At 40.8% G+C, this 22,164-nt stretch overlaps 1 protein-coding gene across 1 annotated transcript in view; it reads left to right on the top strand.

The window, feature by feature from the left end:
- LOC145406369 (ral GTPase-activating protein subunit beta) overlaps positions 1-22,164 on the top strand; it is a 174,280-nt gene that overhangs the window by 87,511 nt on the left and 64,605 nt on the right. The window contains exons 17-22 of the mRNA XM_080277534.1: positions 1,721-1,825; positions 3,514-3,642; positions 3,974-4,027; positions 9,058-9,198; positions 15,803-15,888; positions 19,190-19,330. Of these exons, the coding sequence (XP_080133660.1) occupies positions 1,721-1,825; positions 3,514-3,642; positions 3,974-4,027; positions 9,058-9,198; positions 15,803-15,888; positions 19,190-19,330 (656 nt within the window). The remainder of the gene's footprint in view (positions 1-1,720; positions 1,826-3,513; positions 3,643-3,973; positions 4,028-9,057; positions 9,199-15,802; positions 15,889-19,189; positions 19,331-22,164) is intronic.

The raw sequence follows: 22,164 nt of genomic DNA, 5'->3' as shown, positions 1-22,164 counted from the left end.
AGTGAACCAATGTTCCCTTGCAGTTGATAATGCTCTGTTACAGTAAGGTATGGGAATAAGTGAGGAGGTTTGGTTCCTGGATGGATGCTGCATTTTCATCTACATCCACTTAGCAGGACATCACAGCAGGCTCCATATCACCCTGTTATCTGATTATATAGCCACCACCCAGAAGTGTAAATGGTTTCCTGAGTTAGAGGAAATTGTTATCCTTGTCACTCAGTGTACAGCCACCAGAAGTGGAAAGAAAAGTAGTAAAGAGTATAGGAAGGAAAGGGAGAAGTAGGGAAAGAGGAGGGCAGACAGAGATAGAATAATAAAGATGAAAGAAGTAGGTTACACTACATCAGGTGAATGGATGGTGGTTGCCTCCACCTACCACATAGATTCCAGAAGCAGGAACAGGAAATCACCAACTTAGAACTGTCTGTGTTAAATTGGGCCGTACATTTATCTACTCATCTTCCAAGCCTGTTGAAAATCTTGTTTGTACCCCAGAAGCATACCATATGTTTTCCATACCAGTGCCTTAGTTGATCAAGTTGCTCTCCTGTTAAGAGAGATACAACTCTTATCATGAGTGTCTTTGTACATACACCATCCATTTGTTTTTGATCAATTTTTCCTGTCTAACACCATTTATTATTGTCACATTTTTTTTTTTTTTTTTTTTTTTTTTTTTTTTTTTAAATAGCCGAAATGCTAACCATGTAGGTATTGAAATATTGTAAATACTACCAATGGGTGAAAGAACACTTGAGGTATCCAAGAAGAAGTGGAAAGCAGATTGACACAAGGAAGGAAAGTAGCTGGTGCTATGAAGGCCTTGATAAAAAACAGAGGCTTGGGTGCTGCAGCTCCACGAGGCTTACATGAAGGAGTTTCAGTGCCATCTTTTAACATACTGATGTGAGACTGTTGTGTCACGAAAATGAAGAGTCAAGAGTACGAGCAGTGGAAATGGGGCTGCTGAGGAATGTATGTGGAGTACAGAGAGTGAATAGGATAAGGAATAATCTGATTCGTGAAAGATGCGGAGCGAGGAAGTCTGTGGACACCAGAATCAAAGAGAGTGTACTGAAATGGTTTGGAGATGTGGAGAGAATGGATGACAATAGAGTGGTGAAAAAGGTATATCTGAGCGAATTTGAAGGAGAGAGGAGGCGAGGTAGGCCAAGAAGAAAGTGGAGGAATGTGGTGGATGAGAGTGTGAGGAAAAGAGGTATGCAAGTTGGTGAGGCTAAGAGACTGACAAGAGACTGAGCAGGGTGGATGAATTTTTTGTGGAGAAATGCATAGCCAGGGATTTGACACCCCTTTTTAACGTTAGTGTTCAGATTGACACTATCAGATAGGAATATGTGAAGCTACAGAATATGGTGAAAATTTTTTAGGCCTATCTGATTGAGCCAGGATTCCATGGGCTTGAATGATGAGTGAATGGAAGTGTGACCCATTGAATTGGGTAAACTTAGGCTGTCTGGATGTTGCTACTCCTCACCCTGCCCTAGGGTGGGAAAGGAGGTCCGGATGATGATGATGATGATGTTTATTATTATTATAATGTAAGGTTTTATTAAACAGTATAGTATATAGTCTTTGTGTCAGTAGCCTTATGAATACCCTTCAGACTCCCCCTCATAATTTTTATCTTCGTTAGGTTCTTGATTTTCTTGTTTGCATAATTTTACTCATGCCATTGATGTGATTCTTTGTACAGGTGGACTGCTCTTCTGTGTCCAGGATGCTGCATTGTGTGAGGCCATGGACTCTGTCTCTCAGCACAACTACTCTACTGATCGTGACCACAACATAATGTCATCAGGTTTGTGAGTCTTTGGCTAAGCAAGTTTGGCAGTTGATTTGAAAAAAATTTGGTTTGCATAGTAAGTACACTATGGTACATACAACGACAAGAAAGAAACAAGACCCATGCCACAGGCACCTTAGCTTAGAATTACAGCTGTTCCAGGTTTGTAAATTTATTCTATCATGCTTGATTGACATATACCCTCTGTTTGCATGTATTATATTTGGTTTGCCACCTGCCAGTTGCCTCAGGCAGTAATCATGTACCATGCATCTATTCAGTTACAACTATTATAACACAGTGCATGATATGTCCCGATAACTAAGTGCAGCTGTAGTGTAATGCACACAGCATGATGTAAAATACCTGTTACTGCTACAGAACTACAAAATATTGGCTCTGTACACCTAGCTGTACCAATTGATACATTACTGGTGATTGCATGGAACAATTACTTCTGCCCAGTGCAAATACCAGTAAATAAGATATTATCTTGAGTGGTTGCCAGTTGTTATTACTGTCTTTTTAATCAGTTTATAGTTACGTTGTAAGAATTTTGAGAGGCAGTTTATTAACACCAGGAGTGATTATTTGCAAAGACTTTTGAGAAAATGTTGATGCATACATAATCATACATAATATATAATGGAATAACATGATAGGTGGCTTTGGATCCCAGTACTGTTTAACCTTTTCACTTCGGAGGTGTTTTTCTGAGTGGATGTCCCACACATGGGGGTTTTGAGGTATATAAAAATGATTGTTTTGATATTCCACACCAAAAAATAGACCATAATTTCCTGAGTAAAATGACGCCTAACATAATGTAAAAAAATAAAATTAATTACCTGTGTGGTGAGCTGTCAAAACCTGTGGTGTTGTAACTCCTCCACTGCCAGATGTATGCCATTTGTCATAAAGCAGTTTTTTTGTTTTTTTTATTCTAGCACTTTCATGTTCACTCAGTTTCAGCTGACAATATAATCAGAGTCATCAGACATCGTTTTCATCAGATCCAAGTAAGCTGCCATGGCAGCAAAACATCTCGTACTGCATGCTTGACATAATTCTTGTACGTGACGAAAATAGTACGGTAAACAATAAAAATAGTCCTCCCATGATGGCAACTCCTCATTCTTGCAACCTCCTGATACTGAACCACTACTGGGCCCCCAGTGCTGGCGCGCAAATACAAAAAGTCCAGAAAACGTATATGTGCCACCCGATGGCGACAAACATTGCCTTATTGGCACGTGAACGTGCCATCTAATGTGAAAGGGTCAACTGCTTGCATGGCCATTTTGTTACCACATTTCACCTTTTGCAGCATCATAGTTACAATGAGTTTTGAACATGCATTATATCCTATTGTTTTCCAGAGTTTTTATACTGTATATAGCACATAACCTTTGGCATAGTGTAACAGTTCCATATATTTAAGACACAAAGTTTGGAACTTTAGAATGATTTGCATTTTATTATTTCAGCAGAAAATTAGTGAACTTTTTGCAATTTTCAAATAGTATCTGCTAAAAGCTTCAAGTGAGAAACAATGTACTGTGCCATAGTATTAAGCAGAAATACTCCCTGAGGCCCCATCTTCAACCTCTCAGAGAGCAGGTTAAACCACTGCACCATCCTACTTAGTTCCCATCTTGATCACCCCCCCCTGCCCCCTGCCTTCCCCCTTCTGGGCCATGTAGGTGCGTCGGACACAGTCAGCTCCCATGGAGATTATAACAGCCTGGATGAGTCCTGTGAACCCCTGCCTGATACCAGCCTTGGCCAGGTCTCCCCATCCAGCCTTCCCTCTGCCCTCGCCACAGCACATGGTCAGTACGTTAATTTTGGGATCACCTTCAGGGCTTTTTTGAGAGATTGATTTGTTGGGTTTTGTGTGCACTGCTTCGGTATAATACTTTTTGCACTTGTTTCTTAATTTTCTCTATTAATGTCATTTTCATAGGATACCTCAGGTTACAAGTGACGGACACATTGAGTACAGATTAAAAATACACTTGTATTTCAAGTCAACAATTGAATTTGAAAACTATGGATTGGTAAAAGGTCCAGATTTCTTTTAATATCATTGAGCTCAGTTTACATAGTACATTTAGTGTGGTAAGGTTTAGAACTGTATTTATGTGAAGACTTTCCTTACAGCGCCCTTGCCGACAGCCTCAGATGGTGAACCAGCACAAATTGTAGAAGATGCGGGTAAACTCAGACCATGTGTAACTTACTAACATCATAACCTTAATAACAGTCATAGATTTATAACACTGACTACTAATTTAGCTATAATTAACTGAGCTTGGCTGCCTACTTACAGTTTTGAGTTCATAAACTTAACTTATACTAACCTTAGTAACATCTTTGACTATTCTGTAATTTATAAGACATAGCAGTAAGCTTAGTGAACAGTGATCCGTGAGTTTTAGTTAACAAGTCCCAAATTTACAGGTACTGTTACTGTCTGAATCTTGCCTATGATATCATGAGAGACAGGGATAGGATGATGATAATGTCAGTGGTAAAAGTAAGTAAGCAGTAAGCGTAGTATGCTTCAGAGCTTAGAATTGTAAATTTTTTTTTCTTTTTTCATTCATTCATTCATCATCTAATCCAGTGTTGCCCCATCAGGAGCATAGAAGCCTGGGGCCAGGTAAGGTGGTCCCGATATTTAAGATGAGAGTGACCAGCTCACTTATCCAAGTGGCATTACGTGGGCGGTAAACCCCAACCATCCCTTGGGTATAAACCTGCACTGGCTCAATGCGATTGGAGCGCCTTAATTACCCATTAAACCTCCAGGCATCATAATTTTGTTGTATGGTTACCAGCCAGCATATTAAATGGTTTCCTGGTGTACATGAAACCATTTGGCTTGTCACTTAGTGTAGAGTCACCCATAGACAGAAGGAAGAAGAAAGAATGAAGGAAAGAAAACGGATGAGGAAGGATGGAAAGGAAGGAAGAGAGGAATGGCAGGCACCTGAGAGCAGCATTTATGATACTGCCTAGCAGGATTACTACATTACTTACATTATCAGAAGGGTGGGGGTTGGAGTCCTATGTGCCTAGCTAGTTTTGCACATTTGCAACAATGGGAATACAGTGTATAGGTAGTGTTCATTCTCCATTATCTCCGTTGTTACTTGTTAAGGATGACAGAGTGAAAAGTTTCTTAATACTGTGGGATCAAATGAGCATACATTTATTGTTTTAACCCCTTAAGACTGCAATTATTTCAGGCAGTCCTCCTCCCCCTTGCAGTTGCAGTTCGGTGGGGGGGGAGTGGTGACTTTCACCACTGATTGTGTTCTGGCTAAAGAGGAAGAATTTACACACCTAACAACGCAATCCGCACCCCTGTAGGCCTAATGGTTACTGCATAATCGCGCATCAAAGTTTAAAAAAGTTTATAATCGTTACCACTCGAAAACAATCTAAAACGTAAAAATTTTGATTACTTATTTTTCTTATTGAAACAGGTCATTTCAAAATGTTTTGTCACACCAGCCATGAAAACAGGTGTATGTAGGTGTGGGGAGATTACTAGGCTGTGGGGAGATAAAGTAGGCTGTGGGGAGTAGGCCTGTAGGTATGGGGGCTGGAAAAATAACCAACTTCTCACATGAAAAGTAAGTACTTCAGTTTGTTCTGTAAGATCTTGGTGGCCTGTTATCACTCGGGGGTCTGTTGGGGGTGGGAGGGTAGTGAGGGACAAGGAGGGAGGGATGGGGTGGAGTTTGGGGGGGTGGGGGACAAGGCTAGCAGGGTGGAAGAAGGGTCAAAAGTGGGTGGGAAGGGACATAGGTGGTGGTGGGAGGAGAGATGCAGGTGCATGGAGGGGTGGGAGGGTGATGGGGGACAAGAAGGGAGTGAGGGAGTGGGGTAGAGAGTGGCACAGAGGCGGCCTAGAGGGGGGGTGTCCCCCACTCCCCGGGTAGGTCTGATCCCCCCTCACGCCACCTCAGGGGTGAGTTCTCATTGGCCTGAAGCCATGTATGTCACAATCGGGGCAGAGGAAATGCCCTTCAGTTTTTTACGGGCCCCGCTCAATTGCTGTGATTAGGCAGTTTGGCACAAAACTCTCATTGCATCCATTGATGTGATTAGACATTAAGGGGTTAATTCTGCATTATTGTAAACCATTTCAGTGTGATGACACATTTTGGTTGTTATTCTTTTTAATGTGTAATGAGTATGTTCTGCCAAGGAGAGATCTAATGTGTTGAAGGGATTGAAAACTGTCTTCTTTGGGGTTAATTCTGCACTTTTGTAAACCATTTCAGTATGATGACACATTTTGGTTGTTATTCTTTTTAATGTGTAATGAGTATGTTCATCCAAGGAGTGATCTGATGTGTTGAAGGGATTGAAAACTGTCTTCATTAACCCAGTCTCTACAAGAGGTCTCCCTTAAGCTGAATAGATTTCCTGGCAGTAACATGAATGTAAAAGCCATCATCATTTTGAAGGGGTTGGAATACATTTCGTGTTATGCAGTGATTATTAGGTTTCACTGTAATGGAGTAATAAACAGGTAAAGAAAAATTAATGGGTATTATGAACTTGGTGGAGCTCAGAATACAGTAATTAGAAATGTGGCAAACACAGGGTGAAAACAAATGCAGTTGAAGCCTGGTGAGCTTGTGGATAAAGAATTATTGCAAAACAGTGCAAACTCTCAAATTCAAAAATCCAGTTTCCAAAAACCTTCACTTTCCAAAGTATTTTTTTCATGTTGTAGTAGGGTATTGCTATCACTTTTTCTCACGCAGTCATTGCATACCTGAAGGCATTTTTTTTTGGGGGGGGGGTGACATATTTAAAAACATAATAAATTACCCTAATAAGAGAAGATACTTCATTATATTTACTCATAATATTATTGTAGGCTCAGTACTGGATGGTTTTCTTATTAGATACTAGCATGATTCTTCATTCCAGATTTTTCCATTTTCCAGATAAACCTTTGGACCTAGACATTTAAAATTTGAGACTTTGTTCTGTTTTACATTTCTATAGTGTGGTTCAAGTTTACGCTAATGTGATTGTTTAAATCATGATTATTCAAAAAGTTATATTGCTTGTTCCAAATTTATGCCTACTTGATCATTGTTAATTATCATCATTCTAACCCAGTGTCCCATATAATGAAGAAGAATATTTAATACGGAGTTATATTGGAACAGTATCTTCACTGTAAATATTTCAAGGCACATTACAGTACTTCCAACCAGATTTTAATGTTGGATTAGATTGATTCTGTGCCAGAGCATTCTGTCAACAGTGCAGTAACCGTGGACTGTTGTATAGTGTTTTTAGTTTTAATGACAGATCTGGAGGTGCTAGTAGAAATCAGACTTTGCTTATTGGAACTGGATTTACTTACTGTTATCCATGATGTAGGTTTTATCAGCTTCAAATTTCAGTCTAGTGCAGTAGCTAAGTCATGTTTTTATTTCTATATAGTGCAACTAACTCAGTCTGTGCTTGTATGACAGCATAACAATACATAGATATTCTTGAACAGCAGTTTTCGTGATTTTTTTTATTTTGTTTATTTTTTTAATGATATTCTTCATGATTTAGGTGTTAATAGTATTCCATATGTGGACTTGATAGGTTAACCCTTTAACCGCGGGTATTGTTTTGGTCTGACTGTCCTCTCCCGCGGGGGTTTCAGCCAAATGTAAACAAACCTTTAAACCTTAATAACTCTGCACAGAATAAAGCTAGAGAAAAAAATAAGGTACCATTAGAAAGTACTAACCTTCAGCTTTCCATTGATGTAGGTTTCATGACTTTGTTGACTTTCACAGGACGGGCAGTGCCGTTAGAAGTGAGGGGTGTAAAATCACTATTTTTCGCTCACACACCATAACCTTCGCTCATACACCATTACCAAATGCCAACCTCATTCTGATAATAATACTATAAACATATATGAACACTGCACATACGATAAACACCCACTCTGTGTTCACTGAGGCAGGTAAAAGGCACTGTAATTACCCGCACTTCACTGACACATCAGCGGTGTTGTAATCACTATTTATCGCTCACACACCATTACCAAATGCCAACCTCATTCTGATAATAATACTATAAACATATATGAACACTGCACATACGATAAACACCCACTCTGTGTTCACTGAGGCAGGTAAAAGGCACTGTAATTGCCTGCACTTCACTGCCACATCAGCGGTGTTGTAATCACTATTTTTCGCTCACACACCATTACCAAATGCCAATCACATTCTGATAATAATACTGTAAACATATATGAACACTGCACATACGATAAACAACCACTCTGTGTTCACTGAGACAGGTAAAAGGCACTGTAATTGCCTGCACTTCACTGCCACATCAGCATGTGTTGTCACTCACACAGCTGGACAGATACTGATGCATGCTTGGTCAGGGGTGGGGTGGGGGGCTCAGGGGGTGGGAGGTGGGGCCCCAGAGGGGGGAAGAGGGAGGTGGGGGTCGGCTGGAGTGAAAGAACTTAATAGCTACTCTCCCTTGAAACAATTGGCGCACGGAAAAAACGCGGGGTATTCAAAATATTCACAAACATTCGAGAATGACACCCGTGGTTTGGTCCAGTTTTTGCAACGTCATTCTGGAATGACACCCGCGGTTAAAGGGTTAAGATGTGCATATTAGTTTTTAGGTTAGTGAGTGCTCAGCTGTAGGCTTTGCTGTTGACTAGGGACAGGTATCAGAATTCATAACCATTAAGCTTGGTCTTGAGTAGGTCTAAGACTAGTGAGACAAAGTGTTTAGAGAATGTGGTGAGAGCTGTAAAGTGAATGAGAATGTATGAAGTGCTGTAGAAATTTAGGGAGTGCTGATAGTGAGGAAAGTGATTTGTAACTTGCATGGTAATAGGTGCAATTAATGTGGGTTGTGCTTTGTAGGGCTTTATGTTTAAGTCTGAGATATGAAAGAGTATACAAGGAAGCATAAGCTACAATGAAGTGTCGTAAACTTTAAGGTTTTTGCTTTTTATTGAACAGTAAACACCAAGGTACAGTATTAAAAAAAAGCAGTTGGAAAGAAGAGTTAAGGGTTGTGAGATGTGAAAGATAACTGGGGTTTGAAAGTAAAGTGTAGAGTGTGCTTTATGAGGCTTTAGACACATTTTATATATACAGTAGTTTTATTTTTAAGTTGTATTATATAAGAAAAATGTGAAATGAAGTGTTAAGAGGTTTTATGCATTGCAGACTCTGCCCATGCTCTGTTCGTGAGGTCCATTTATTTGGTGTGTCATCGCCTCATCTCATCTTGGAAGAGTGATGTAAATGTATCACTGGCAGGCCTCGAGCTGCTTTCTGGCCTTGCTCGCCTCACCATTGCTGAGCAAGGTATGGTTTGTGGATTTTGTTAGCTCTCTCCACTGGCTCTGTATGTTGACTTTATTTACTTGTTTATTTTTGTATACTTGACCTCTTGAATCAGATGACATGCATCAGTGGTTTATTCTTATTACACTCAGACTGTTTTTATTCAACATAAGAAAGGTTTCTTGTACTGAATGGGTTATTGAAGGCTATATCTACCCTTACCAGTTTTGAAAATTTACCCTAAAGCTGATTAAAACCATCTGGAGATAATAAAAGTAAGATAGAAATTATGTCATCTGACTGAAGGGGTTAAAATCTTGGTCACCTCATACTCATCATTCCTGACTAGGGCCAATAAATACTGCCCATAGTTATAGTAGATCCTCATTATGAGTTACCTATTTTTTTTAATTTGTAGTAACAACTATAAAACTGCCTATGAAAATCCTATTGCTGCCAATAAATTGCCAGTTCCCCCCCCCCCAATTAGTAGTGCCAGTTGTTAGGAAAATCTTGTGGTATATAGCACAGTTTTTCTTTATAAAGACTTTTGCCTGTATGATGATTGTTTTCCCTCCTACAATATATCCTAACACGTTATCCTAATTTCTTTCTCAGCCGAGCAACCTTGCAAGAATCTGAATCAGGCTGTTATAATCATTCATTTATAACCAGTTGTGAAATACCAACTCCTTAACTTTATCTGATTTATTTCAAGGCTCTCTCATTAGCATTTGTAGTTTTGTATCATACATTGTATACAGCATTACCATCATGTAAATTAAGTATACTCTAATCTTCCTTTTTCCTCAGTATTTAATTTTTACCATCTGCACTAGTTTATGGTATTATTTAAATATTTTGATAATGATTCAGAGGATTATTGGAGGCTGCATATGATTGTGCTTTTTTTTTTTTTTTTTTTTTTTTTTTTTTTTAAATAAGTTATAAAGAACATGTTAATCAAGTTGTCAGTGGTTGTAATCTGCATATCAAAAACCCATATTCTGTGAGACAGCTGTTGAGTAGACATTGCCTGTTAACGCTGGTCCGTGCTATGGTCTTGCCTTGCGTCAATTAATGTAATTTGTAACGGATTGGCCTTCCGAATAATATATTAAAGAAGGTTCAGTCTTTGTTGAATAGAGCAACAAGGCTTGTCTTTGGTCCCCCCCCCCCCCTCCAAGAACCCCAACCACCTCTGTTCTAGTTGAAGTGCACTGGTTGCCAGTAAAGGCAAGAACTGAATTTAGACTGTGTCTTAGCTTTCAAGGTTCTTAAGTTTGGCAAACCAAAGAATCTTGCTGAATTTGTTAAAACTTCAGTTGATACACCCAGGTGTGATGTTGAGAAGTGAAGGTGATTCCTTGTGCCTCAGTGAGCCTGCAGCTGTTTATCAGTTATCTTTTTCTGATAGGTCTTTCTTGTATAAAGCCCCTAGATTATATAGTAAACTACCATTATGCATGAGGAACCTAATTTCTTTTGAATCTTTTAATGGGCAACTCCGAATCTTTCTCTTCTCATGAAGCTACATTTTGGGGAGAGGTATTGTGATGGACAGTTACAGGGTTTAATCCCTTTTTTTTTTTCTCTTCTTTTCTTTTTTCCATATGAAATATGTATTGTATATGAGTTATGTTTTAACTCTTGGTAAAGTCTAAATCAGTATTGCATGGTAGTGAATTCACTAGAAAGAAATGGTGCTTTTGAGCAAATTACAGATAATTTACTCAGGTTAGGAAAATCTTCCTGTGTTCAAGGGATTATCTGTCCATCTGTCTGTCTATTGCCAGACCCCTTAATCCCTTAAGGGGTGGCCACAAATAAATGGGTCCGATTTTTTTTACTTTCACCAAGTTAAAATTTTTTCTTACAGGTTTCAAAGAGCTTCAGTTTACACACTTGAAAATGTATGTTTCACTCTCATATGACTTATGGTTGCCGCAATATCGACTGTCAAAGAATGTCAAAAATAGATATTGTTGCTCCTCGTGTAGTGAGAGAGAAGAAAAAAATTGCATGAGAGTAAATTTTGGTCTTACAGACTTGAAGAGCTTGATTTTGCACACCAGGAAATGTATATTTCACTCTCAAATGTCTGATGGTTACTGTGCAATTGACCGTAAAAAAAAAAAAAAAAAAAAAAAAAATCACTCCTGTCTTTGAGTGAGAATGGGATGTCCTTGAGAAATAAGGGGGAATAGGGAGGTGGAGGGAGTTTGGGGGGACATCAGGAGGGGCAGAAAGGAAGGGAATATGCCTGCCACATATACCCAAAATGGTCTAGAGGGGTTATGGGAGGTAGTTTGGGTGGGAAGGGACACAGAAGGCAGGATCCAATGAGGCAAAGGGAGATGGAGAGATGGCCTGGGGAGGGGGGGGGTCCCTACACCCAGGGAGGGGGCTGGATCATGCCTCCTACCACCTGATCACTAGTTCCCATTGGCCATGTCCCAAATACGTGATAAAAGAGGCAGTGCTACCTTCCGCCAGTTTTTTGTAGTCTCTGTACCATTGAGAGTCATAAGACTTTATGCGGCATTTTCCGTAACTGTCATTTGACAGCCATAGGTCTTTAGGGGTTAAGTAAAAGGGCATGTTTTGAAGTACAGTCACTGCTTGCATAATGTGCAATTACATAGTGCAAAATAAGTCATAGCATGGAATGTGCCATTTGTGTCCAAAAAATGTCATGACACGAAAAAAATAAGTACAGTACAATGCAGTCTCCATACAACATGAGATAGGTTATGCAGAAACTCATGCAAAATCTTTTTTGCGCTCAAACATGACATATATTTACAAATAAAATAGGGGGTTAGGTTCTGGGAGCCCTTTATTTTTCTTTAAAAGTATATTTAAAGATAGGTTATTACAAATATGTCTGCCTTAAGACACCCAAGACAGTATGTTTACATACAGTCTCACAGACTAGACACATCAGTGCATACTAACCTAACCTAACCGATTGGTTTTGCCCCTAGTGCTCGCCTTAAAAATTTAGGCCACCAAGGATTACCACAAAGCCACTTGAAAGTCCTCATTACCAATCAAGCAAAAACTTCTGACCTAATCTACATGTGAATGATGGCCGCCCAACATCACGCATATTTCTCCAGGAATCACTTTCGGTGCACTCATTAAAAAAAAAAAAAAAAAAAAAAAAAAAAAAAAAAGTCATCAACAATAAAGGAAAAAAAAAACTATGCTGAAGTCGTCAGCATGGAGTGATTGCGTACTTCTTACTTCTCGGATACACACGAATGCATTAATGGTGAATAATGAACAGGTTAGCCAGGCAGCATAATTTGTGTGACAGTATACTGTAATTCACAAGAACTGAACTCACAGAATTATCTTACCTATCTATTTATGTCAGGACGTAGCGTCTTCACATATCGTAAGAGCCGAATTTTCTTGACCAAAGTCCATTAGTTCATCACAAAAGATCAGGCAGAAAGCTCCCCCCTCCCTTTTTTTTAACACTCGTAGCACTAAAGGCGAAAACATGAATTTTACTGCTCCTTCATCATTAACTTTTTTTTCCAACAAAGGAACTATCCACATTGTAAACGCACCTGACTCATTTTATCTGTCAGATTGTTTGCATTTAAGCTTCCACACCACACACCACTTCATCCAACAATTTTTACATTTTCCTTTGGACTAAATGCTTTTCTTATGCTCATAGCACTTTCTGGCTGCTAAGGCATAACAAAAGTTAGTGTGGAACCACATGCTAAGAGTTCTGGGAGGAAATGAGGAGCAATGAAATAAGTAAATAAACACTTTTAATCACAACGACCATCCACACAACACTGAGGCAGGCAGTGGCAGGTGGTATGGGACATGGGTCATGTGGGTCGGGTCGGGTTGAGGAAGCCAATCATCGACCGACGAAAGCATAACACATGAGTTGTAAACAAATGCAGTCATCTGGAAATCCAGTACCTAAATGCACCCACTTCCCACACACTTTCAACACACCCAACTCATTTTATCTGTCTGAGTGTTTGCATTTAAGTTCCCACACCACACACCACTTTGTCCAATAGTTTTACATTTTCCTTTGGAATAAATACTTTTCTTGTGTTCATAGCATTTTCTGGATGCTTAGGCTTAACTGAAGTTAGTTTGGAACCACGTGCTAAGAGTTCTGAGAGGAAATGAGCAAATTAACGCTTTTAATCACAGCGACTGTCCACACAACACTGAGGCAGGCAGTGGCAGGTGGTATGGGACATGGGTCATGTGGGTCGGGTCGGGTTGAGGAAGCCAGTCATTGACCAACAAAAGCATGACACATGAGTTGTAAACAAATGCAGTCATCTGGAAATCCAGTACATAAATTCACCCACTTCCCACACAGTTTCTCTCGTGTAGTTGAATGATATTACCATGCTACTAAGTAATTATGGGAGAAATTAAATGCCCGTGATATTGTAAGAGCATTGTTTCTTATTGTATTAAATCGTGACTTTATTGTATAATGTGGTAGGAGGAAGCTGCCTTTTTTTTTACAGCATCTGACCACTCATTGATGAGCCATAATGCAGCAGGAGGCTCCAATGTATGTTTCAAAGGCATACTACATGGCCAATGATAGAACATGGCGTGAGGCATAAAATTATGGTTGGAAAACACACTGTGGCAAGTTATAGACAATGTGCATTGCATCAGCTAAAAACAATGAGACATCATACATCATTTGCAGGAAGGTGTGGTTCAGGGCAACTGATAGCACACAGTCAGTGAGTTAAGTAGGGGGTGGGGGTGGGTGGGGGGACTGGGAGGGAGACAAGCAGGGGTGGGGGAGAGTGAGGGGAAGGGGAGGGAGACAAGTGGGGATGGGGCAGGGTAGGAAGGGAGACAAGTGGGGATGAGAGAGGGTGGAGGGGAGGGGAGGGGGACAAGCAGGGGTGAAGAGGGGTAGGAGGACAGGGAGGGAGACAAGAACTACTACCCTAACCCCATCACACACACACACACACACACACACACACACACACACACACACACACACACACACACACACACACACACATTACACCGCTCGCTGGCTAAGTGGTAACGTTCTCGCGTGCCATCTGGTAGATGGGAGTTCGCGCCTCGCTCAGGGTGTGAAAAGTTTCACTGACGAAGTGGGTGGTTACTGTCCCCCTTGAGCAAGGGGATGGGTGTGTGCATGTGTGAAGGTCACAGCCTTGCCCTTAGATCAGACTGTATGAGCTCTCAGCTCCCTTGCGGGAGGGTAAAAGCTGATGATCATGACCATCAAGTGATCCTGACCGACCCAGTGAATTACACACACACACACACACACACACACACACACACACACACACACACACACACACACACACACAGATCCCCTCCATCTCCCCTCTTTTCCCCCCCATCTCCAATTCCCCCCTACTTTCCCTCAGCAAGCCCACAACCTCTTCCATTCAAGGTGAGGAATCCTCCAGTGTTTGTATGTAATGAAATCTTTATTAGGTAGGCAGTTATCCTGGACAAAAAACTGAAAATTGCCCTAGAAGGTGAACTTGGGTCTGTCTTAGGTACCATGAAACCCTTTAACATGTAAACATACGGCCATATAATATGGAAATCTTCTAAAGCTTAAGCTTCAGGGTTCCAAATTCCTGCATTATGCAGGCAGTAACTGTATGAGGTCTGCTAATTTCTGGGTCATTATTGGTCACAATATGGTCGGAGAAAATGTTTGACGATTCTGGTTTTGTGGGGGCATTAAAGCAAAAATATGTAAGCCTTCAATTCCCTTCATAGATAATCTCTGCTGATATAATGTGAAAAAGTGTGTTAAAGCATAGCATACCAGATATTAGGTACACAGTTTAATTTGTTTAGCCATAGCAGAGTTTCAAAAATAAGAATATTTTCCTAGGTAGGAAGCAGAAGATAACAGTAAGGTTGAGGAAGGGAGGGGTGATGGAAAGTGCCACATGAAATATGCCTCCCTCTTCTCCCCACCCTCTCACTCTGTTTCTCTCTTTCTTCTGATAGTTAGTAGTGATGGGAAGAAAGGAAGGTTGAAAGATACACAAGGGGAGGGTTTGTGAATGGGGTGGGGGTGAGAGGGGTTTATCTAGGTTCTGTATGTCACTAAGTAAGATCGTGTTAGTGAGCTAACAATTCCAGCAGAAATTAAGAGTGGAACATATAAAAGTAGTCTTCACATCTGGAGTTATCAGTTGCAGTTGCCCTGAGGATATTAGAAGATATCAGTCACGGTTTAGCCTATGTGTTAAAAATTTCATTGGATATGTGACAAGCATGCAAGCATATGATATGTAATGTAATCATTTTACATATCTTTTATATTTCTTGAACTGAGTGGTAGGGTACTAAGTTTTGTCATTTAAATACCCACTTGGGAGGCATGCAAGTATGTGATATGTAATGTAATCGTTTTATATACCGTTTGTATTGCTTGAGCTGAAGAGGTAGAATACTAAGTTTTTACATTTAAATACCCATTTTATATCAGCTTCAGTTTTAAGCCCATACTATGATATCACCATGAGTGCTGGCATTGGTAGAAAATACTTTCCTCTGATATTTATAACAATATATTTAACACTGAGTATTTGCTTTTCAGATGCATTGGAGTGCAAACGTGCAGTGAAATGGTTGTGTGATTATATTGCCTATCAGTGCTCCAGACCTCCTCGTGCACACTCCAAGGTATACATCACCTCTGTCATGTATTGCCTAGCACAACACTTAATACATTAGGCAGTGATAAAATGACCAACAAATGTATGCTTAGTGGTGTAGTTGGATGAGGCACTCCAACCAGATGTGTCCAATAAGGGTTTAAAGCCATGGGATGGTAGCGTTGTCCTAAGGCCACTTAGGAGGTAATGTTCAGATGGAATAGCCCAGCCCTGGATACCTACATACTTCATAGGGCAATTAAGGATGGAGCAATAACAGTAGAAAAGAAGTAACCTTTTTGGTACAAGAGATATCCAGTAAGAAGCCTTCTCATATTGAATAAAACTGTTTGAAAGTAATAAGAATAAACCACTGTAGTATGTCATCAGATTCAAGGGGTCAGGTATATAAAATATTTAATAAAAAAATAAAAGCAACTTACAGAGCCAGCAGACAAAGCCAACAAATTCACAAACCATACCTTGCTCAGCAATGGTGAGGTGCGCGAGGCTAGAGAGCAGCAGGAGGCCTGCCATTGATGCATGTACATCACTTTTCCAAGATGAGATGAGACGGTGACACACCAAGTAGATGGACCTTACGAACAGAATGTTGACAGAGTCTGCAGTACATAAAGGCTCCTAAAACTTCATTCACAACATCTGTTTAAGATAATACACCTAAGAAATAAGCTGCTGATGACTTGCTGATTGTGGAGAGTGAGATGGAGGCAGAAGAAAGATTTTGGGAGTGGAGAGATGGAATGGGTTACAAGGATTTAGGAGTAAAATCAGATAAAACAAAAATGATGATATCTATGGCTGGTAACGTTACTGACAAAAGCAGAGGGAATATGGCCTTGAGCAGTTGCCACAAGGATGTGGGAAGTGCAGTAACTCCATCTTGTGCAGTGTTTGTGATAAGGAGGTGCATAAGTGATGTAGTTGTATTAGAGGTACTATGAAATATTGCTGAAAGACCAGAAACCCAAGAGATTGTTCCCTCCAAGTAAAAGAAAAACAAGATAACAGAGAGCCAAATTCATGATCCATTCATATTGAGATGCCTTGACACACTGTGTTTGAAAGACTGGAGGTCATAGGCTGTCGGAAATACAAACAGAGGAAGACAGTTCCAGAGTTGACCTATTGCATACATGAAGGACTGGGAGTAACGGTTAACTCCTGCATTTGAGAGTTGGACAGAAAAAAAGAGGAGAGTTTGTTGCTAGGCAGATGCTACATGCCACCATAGTGGTGGAGGGATGCAAACAGAGAGTGCAGAGGAGCAGTGACCATTGAAGTAGTGATAGAGATAAAGATGCAACAGTGCAGTGAAGAGGCAGAGGTTGAAGGGAGACAGTAGGAGGAGGAGGTTCTTCTGCCTGTGGGTGACTCTACACTGAGTGACAAGCCGAACAGTTTCCTGTACACCAGGAAACCATTTACTGCGCTGTGTGGTAACCATATAACCAAATTGTGGCGCCTGGTGGTTTAGTGGGTAATTGCAGCGCTCCAGTCAGATTGAGCCAGTGAAGGTTTATATCCAAGGGGTGGTTGGGGTTATTGGTCATGTAATGCCACTCAGCGATGAGTGGGGCTGGTCACTTTCATCCTAAATGTCAGGACCAACTTGCCTAGCCCTGGGCTCCAACGCTAGTCGTGGGGCAATGTAGGATTGGATGATGGATGGATGGATAGAAAAGACTCTGGCTTCAGCTTGTTGAGGAGAGCTGTATGTGGAGAGCCTCTCCACACTTGAAAGTTGTGCTCTACACAGGAGCGAATAAAACCCATTTACAAAGTTAACAACTGTGCAAGGGTAAAGAAGTCACAGAGTTGGTCTAACACACCTAATCTCTTGGAAACAAATTTTACAAGAGAGGTAATATAATCTTCATCAAGATAAATCCTGAGCGAATGAAACCCCAAGTATGTTTAAAGATAATGTAGGATTGCGGTGGATCTTGAAAATTAGAGGTTACTCCTCGAAAGATTTTGATTGGTTAAAAGATGTAAGACCTGAGTTTTTAATGCATTTAAAACAAGATTACTTTTACTCCAATCAGATATATTAGCCAAGTCAGACATTAAGTATGCCTCATCCCTTGTTTGTTGAAATAATTGATGAGATGGATGCTGCAAGAAGTAAATGGAAAGGTGAAGGATGGAGTCATCATTGTAGGAGTGGATGTACAGCTTAGAAGGACATTGATGAATAGAAGGTAGGGAGCTGGCGATAGGACAGAGCTCTGAGGAACACCACTATTGATAGTTCAAGGAGAACAGTGGCTGTCCACAACAGCAGCTATAGGATCACCAGCAAAGCAGCTAGTGATGCAGGTACAGATAGAAGGATAGAAACCATAAGAGGGAAGTTTGGAAATTGAAAATTTATACCAGACTCTGTTGAAAGCCTTTGAGATGTCAAGTGCAGTGGCAAAGCTTTAGCCAAAGTCCCAAAAAGAGGATGACCAGGAGTTTGAAAGGTAGTTGTCATCATGGATATAGTGTAACTTTGCCATGGAAAGCTCGTTGCTCTATTTTTCTGCCACCCAGATTTGTTTTGTTTTGTTTTGTTTTCATCTCATTGTGAGGGATTGAGATGGTGGTCATGAAGGAATTTGAGTTGAAAGCCTTACCTGCACGTGTTATATTTTTCTGTCTGCCAAAAAAACAAAAAACTAAAGTATTTTTTTTTAAATACTAAATGGTTTCATACTTTTCATATTCTCAGTCTTTCATTCATAAGGTAATTGTATTATTTAGACATACTGAACCTTAACCTTGTGGTTGTTAACATCATCTTTAACAATTTTATTTTGACCAATGCTCGACAGTTTAATTCAGCTGAAGAAATCCTCTTGCAGTCTTCAACTAATATACCAGAAAATATGTAAAAAGAATACTGCAGTATTCATAGATTCCCTGTTTGTTAAATTGTGACCACGTGGACCAGAGCCAAACCTTACACTTCTCCATTCCCCATCTGTGATTTGAAATAGTAACTTCAGTGCTGATTGAGAGTTGTAAGTGATTTTGTTTCAAATGGCACCAGATGGGATGAGAATATTGTACTTTGGTCTCTGTTTCTTCTTTGATATTAAGTATTGAAAGAGATCAATGAGTTGTGCAATAGATTTCCTCATCCTTTATTGGCATATGGTGATTGTGATGGTGATGACAGTGACAATGATGAATATGGCAAATGTAAAATAACTGAATTTTCAAAGAGACTAAGTAGCTGTACATTAGTGTTTCTCTTCCCTTATATACATTAAAACAGTTGATGATGATGTTGATGATTAAATTTGTGCTCTTTCTACCAGGACCTGCACTCAACCATTGTAGCTGCATTTCACTGTGCAAGTGTGTGGCTGGTGGCACACCCTTACCTCCTTCAGGACAAAGAGTGCCTTGCCACTGTTCTGGAAGTGGTAGAGCTTGGAATCTCAGGCTCAAAGTCACAGGTATGTCAAATGTTTTTACACTCAGATGTGTTCATGTTTCTGATGATGTAAGCTTTTGGGAACTTGGTTAGCTGCTGACGACCGAGCCTTAGAAATGGTAAGTGGGTGTTACATTTATAATTGAATTCAGTCTTTTGCCAAATACTATACCATAAAGTTTTGACCTGGGTAACTATAACAAACTTTTCTTTCATTCAGCATTGTATCAACTGTATATCTATCTATCTATATGTCTATATCTATATCTATATCTCTGTATATGTATGTCTATCTCTATCTATCTATCTATCTATCATCTATCTATCTATCTATATCTGTATATATATATATATATATATATATATATACCTGCTGACATGTCATAAAAACACCCCCACTAATACCAATACACCAGTCCTGTATGAGACAGCCCTAGCATGTATTTAATACGGATGATGGGTGTTAGCGCTGAAGTGGTGACATGTAGAGGTGTATGATATGTAGGAGGACTACTGGGCCTTGGGAGCAGACTGTGAAGCCTATGTCCAGAGTTGAGCACATAAGAAAGATATATATATATATATATATTGTTACGGTGGCGCCAGCCCGGCATAAAAATGACTGGGGAGAGAGAGAGAGAGAGTGCACAAGCACCCGACACTAAAGCTGGCTGGGAAGAGACTGGCTCTGATCAAGGCTCGCGCACGGCCAAGCGCGAACGCATAATCAAATTAATTAATAAGAACTTATATTCGTGCCCCTCTCTCTCTACAATAAACTGGTACTTCTAATGCAAGCAAAACATTATTAAATATACTTGTAGCTCACACAAGACAATCAAAATAATCAAATGCATACTCAGCATGGTATGAAATAAAATTGCCCTCAGTGGCAGGAACGAAAGAAACAAAAGAACTTGTAACACTCGCTAATTTAAACTCCGCGAATGACACGGATACATACTGCATAATCCCCTAGCCCAGCTGTAACGGCTGCACCCGTGGGAACGGAAAGGCGGACAGCGAAACACGCCCTTTCCCCAAGGGAAAATTTTGAGCCCTGGATCAAAATTTTCGAATCAAGACCCTGACCCCTCCCTGGATAAACAATCAGCAATTACGTTATCAGTCCCCTTAATATGCCTAACTTCTAAATTGTACTCCTGCAAAGCAAACTCCAGCGGGTCAAACGCTGATTCTTGAATTTAAACTTGTTCAAAAACTGCAGGGGATGATGGTCTGAATAAATCTTGATCACAGGGCCAAAAGGGGGCAGGTAGACAGCAAAGTGTTGTAGGGCCAGGATAATCGCTAATAACTCCTGCTCTATGACGGAATAGTTCTTCTGAGCTCTATTAAACTTCTTTGAGAAGTATGATATGGGATGTTCAACCTGGCCCTCATCCGGCTGCATCAACACTGCTCCTACCCCTACTCGGCTAGCATCAACTGCCAGCACAAAAGATTTGTCAAAATCTGGTGCACGCAATATAGGGTGGTGGCACAGCAGAGACTTAACAGTAGTAAAAGCTTGCTCACACTCGGCTGTCCACTGCCACTTCTTATCCTTGCGCAATAAGTCAGTAAGAGGGGCAAGCACTGTGGAGTAATTCCCAATAAATCTTCGGTAATAGCCGATCATGCCCAAAAATCGCTGGAGGGCACGGCGACACTGGGGTGCTGCAAAGTTGGAAATGGCATCCACCTTAGCCCGAGGTGGAGCCACTTGCCCATGTCCCACAACAAATCCAAGGTACTGGACCTTAGACATACGAACTCGCACTTGTCCAAGTTGACTACTAAGCCAGCTTCCTCCAACCGCTTAATGAGCATTTCCACATGATCAAGGTGCTCCTCCCACTTGGTGTCATACACAATGACATCATCGATGTAAACGACACAATTAGGTATGCCATCCACCACTTTATCCATAAGCCTCTGAAAGTGGCTGGAGCATTCTTCAATCCATAAGGCATCACCTGGCACTGATATACTGCACCACTGACAACAAAGCTAGCCACTTGTTTAGCCCGTTCCGTCAGCGGGACCTGCCAGTATCCTTTTACTAAGTCAAGCTTGGTGATATAAGTGGCATTTCCCACCTTGTCCACGGAGTCATCGACCCGAGGCAAGGGATAAGCATCGGTCTTAGACAGTGAGTTAACTTTCCGGAAGTCCACACACAACCTAACCTTCCCATCTGGCTTCGGCTGCAAGGTAACTGGTGAACTCCACTCACTGAAACTCCTCTTGATCAATCCATGGTCCAACATATACTTGATCTCATTATCGAGAGCTTTCTGTCTGATAGGGTTGATGCGGTAGGGAGCTAATTTTACAGGCTTACTATCCCCAACGTCAATGTCATGAGTAGCCCAAGTTGTCAATCCCGGTGAATCTCCAAAACTTTCGGATGTTTCCATAATCTGTTGCAGAGCTCTTCTCGCTTTACTGGATCAAGGTGTCGCAATTTCTCCACCAGAGCTGCATAACCATTGCCCTCCCATAGGTCAGCTGGTAACATCTCACCACGACTAAACACTTCTTCCTGCTCCTCCAACTCACTACCAACCACCAAAACTACAGGAGCGCTCTTATCCCTGGTTCCCCAACGTCCACTCCAAAGTCACCTTCCAGGAACTGTGGCTGTAACCCTGGTCCACCACTCACATCACCGGCACCAACAGCTCCTCCACAGCACGTTCCCTTGATGCCACGTCCTCCTTTCCCCGTCCTTCACATCCCAGGTGAGAGACATCAGCAGTCATCCCACAGTGAGAATAAACTGGGCGGTAGTATGGCTTCAACATATTAATGTGGCACAACTGAGTACTCTTCCGCTTCTATCTGGGGTAA

Source organism: Coenobita brevimanus, chromosome 70, assembly GCF_032717465.1.
Source record: "Coenobita brevimanus isolate Jiangsu-jjx chromosome 70, ASM3271746v2, whole genome shotgun sequence".
Taxonomy (NCBI): Eukaryota; Metazoa; Arthropoda; class Malacostraca; order Decapoda; family Coenobitidae; genus Coenobita; species Coenobita brevimanus.
The sequence above is the reverse complement of the archived record's forward strand: the minus strand, read 5'-3'. Positions and strand labels throughout refer to the sequence as shown.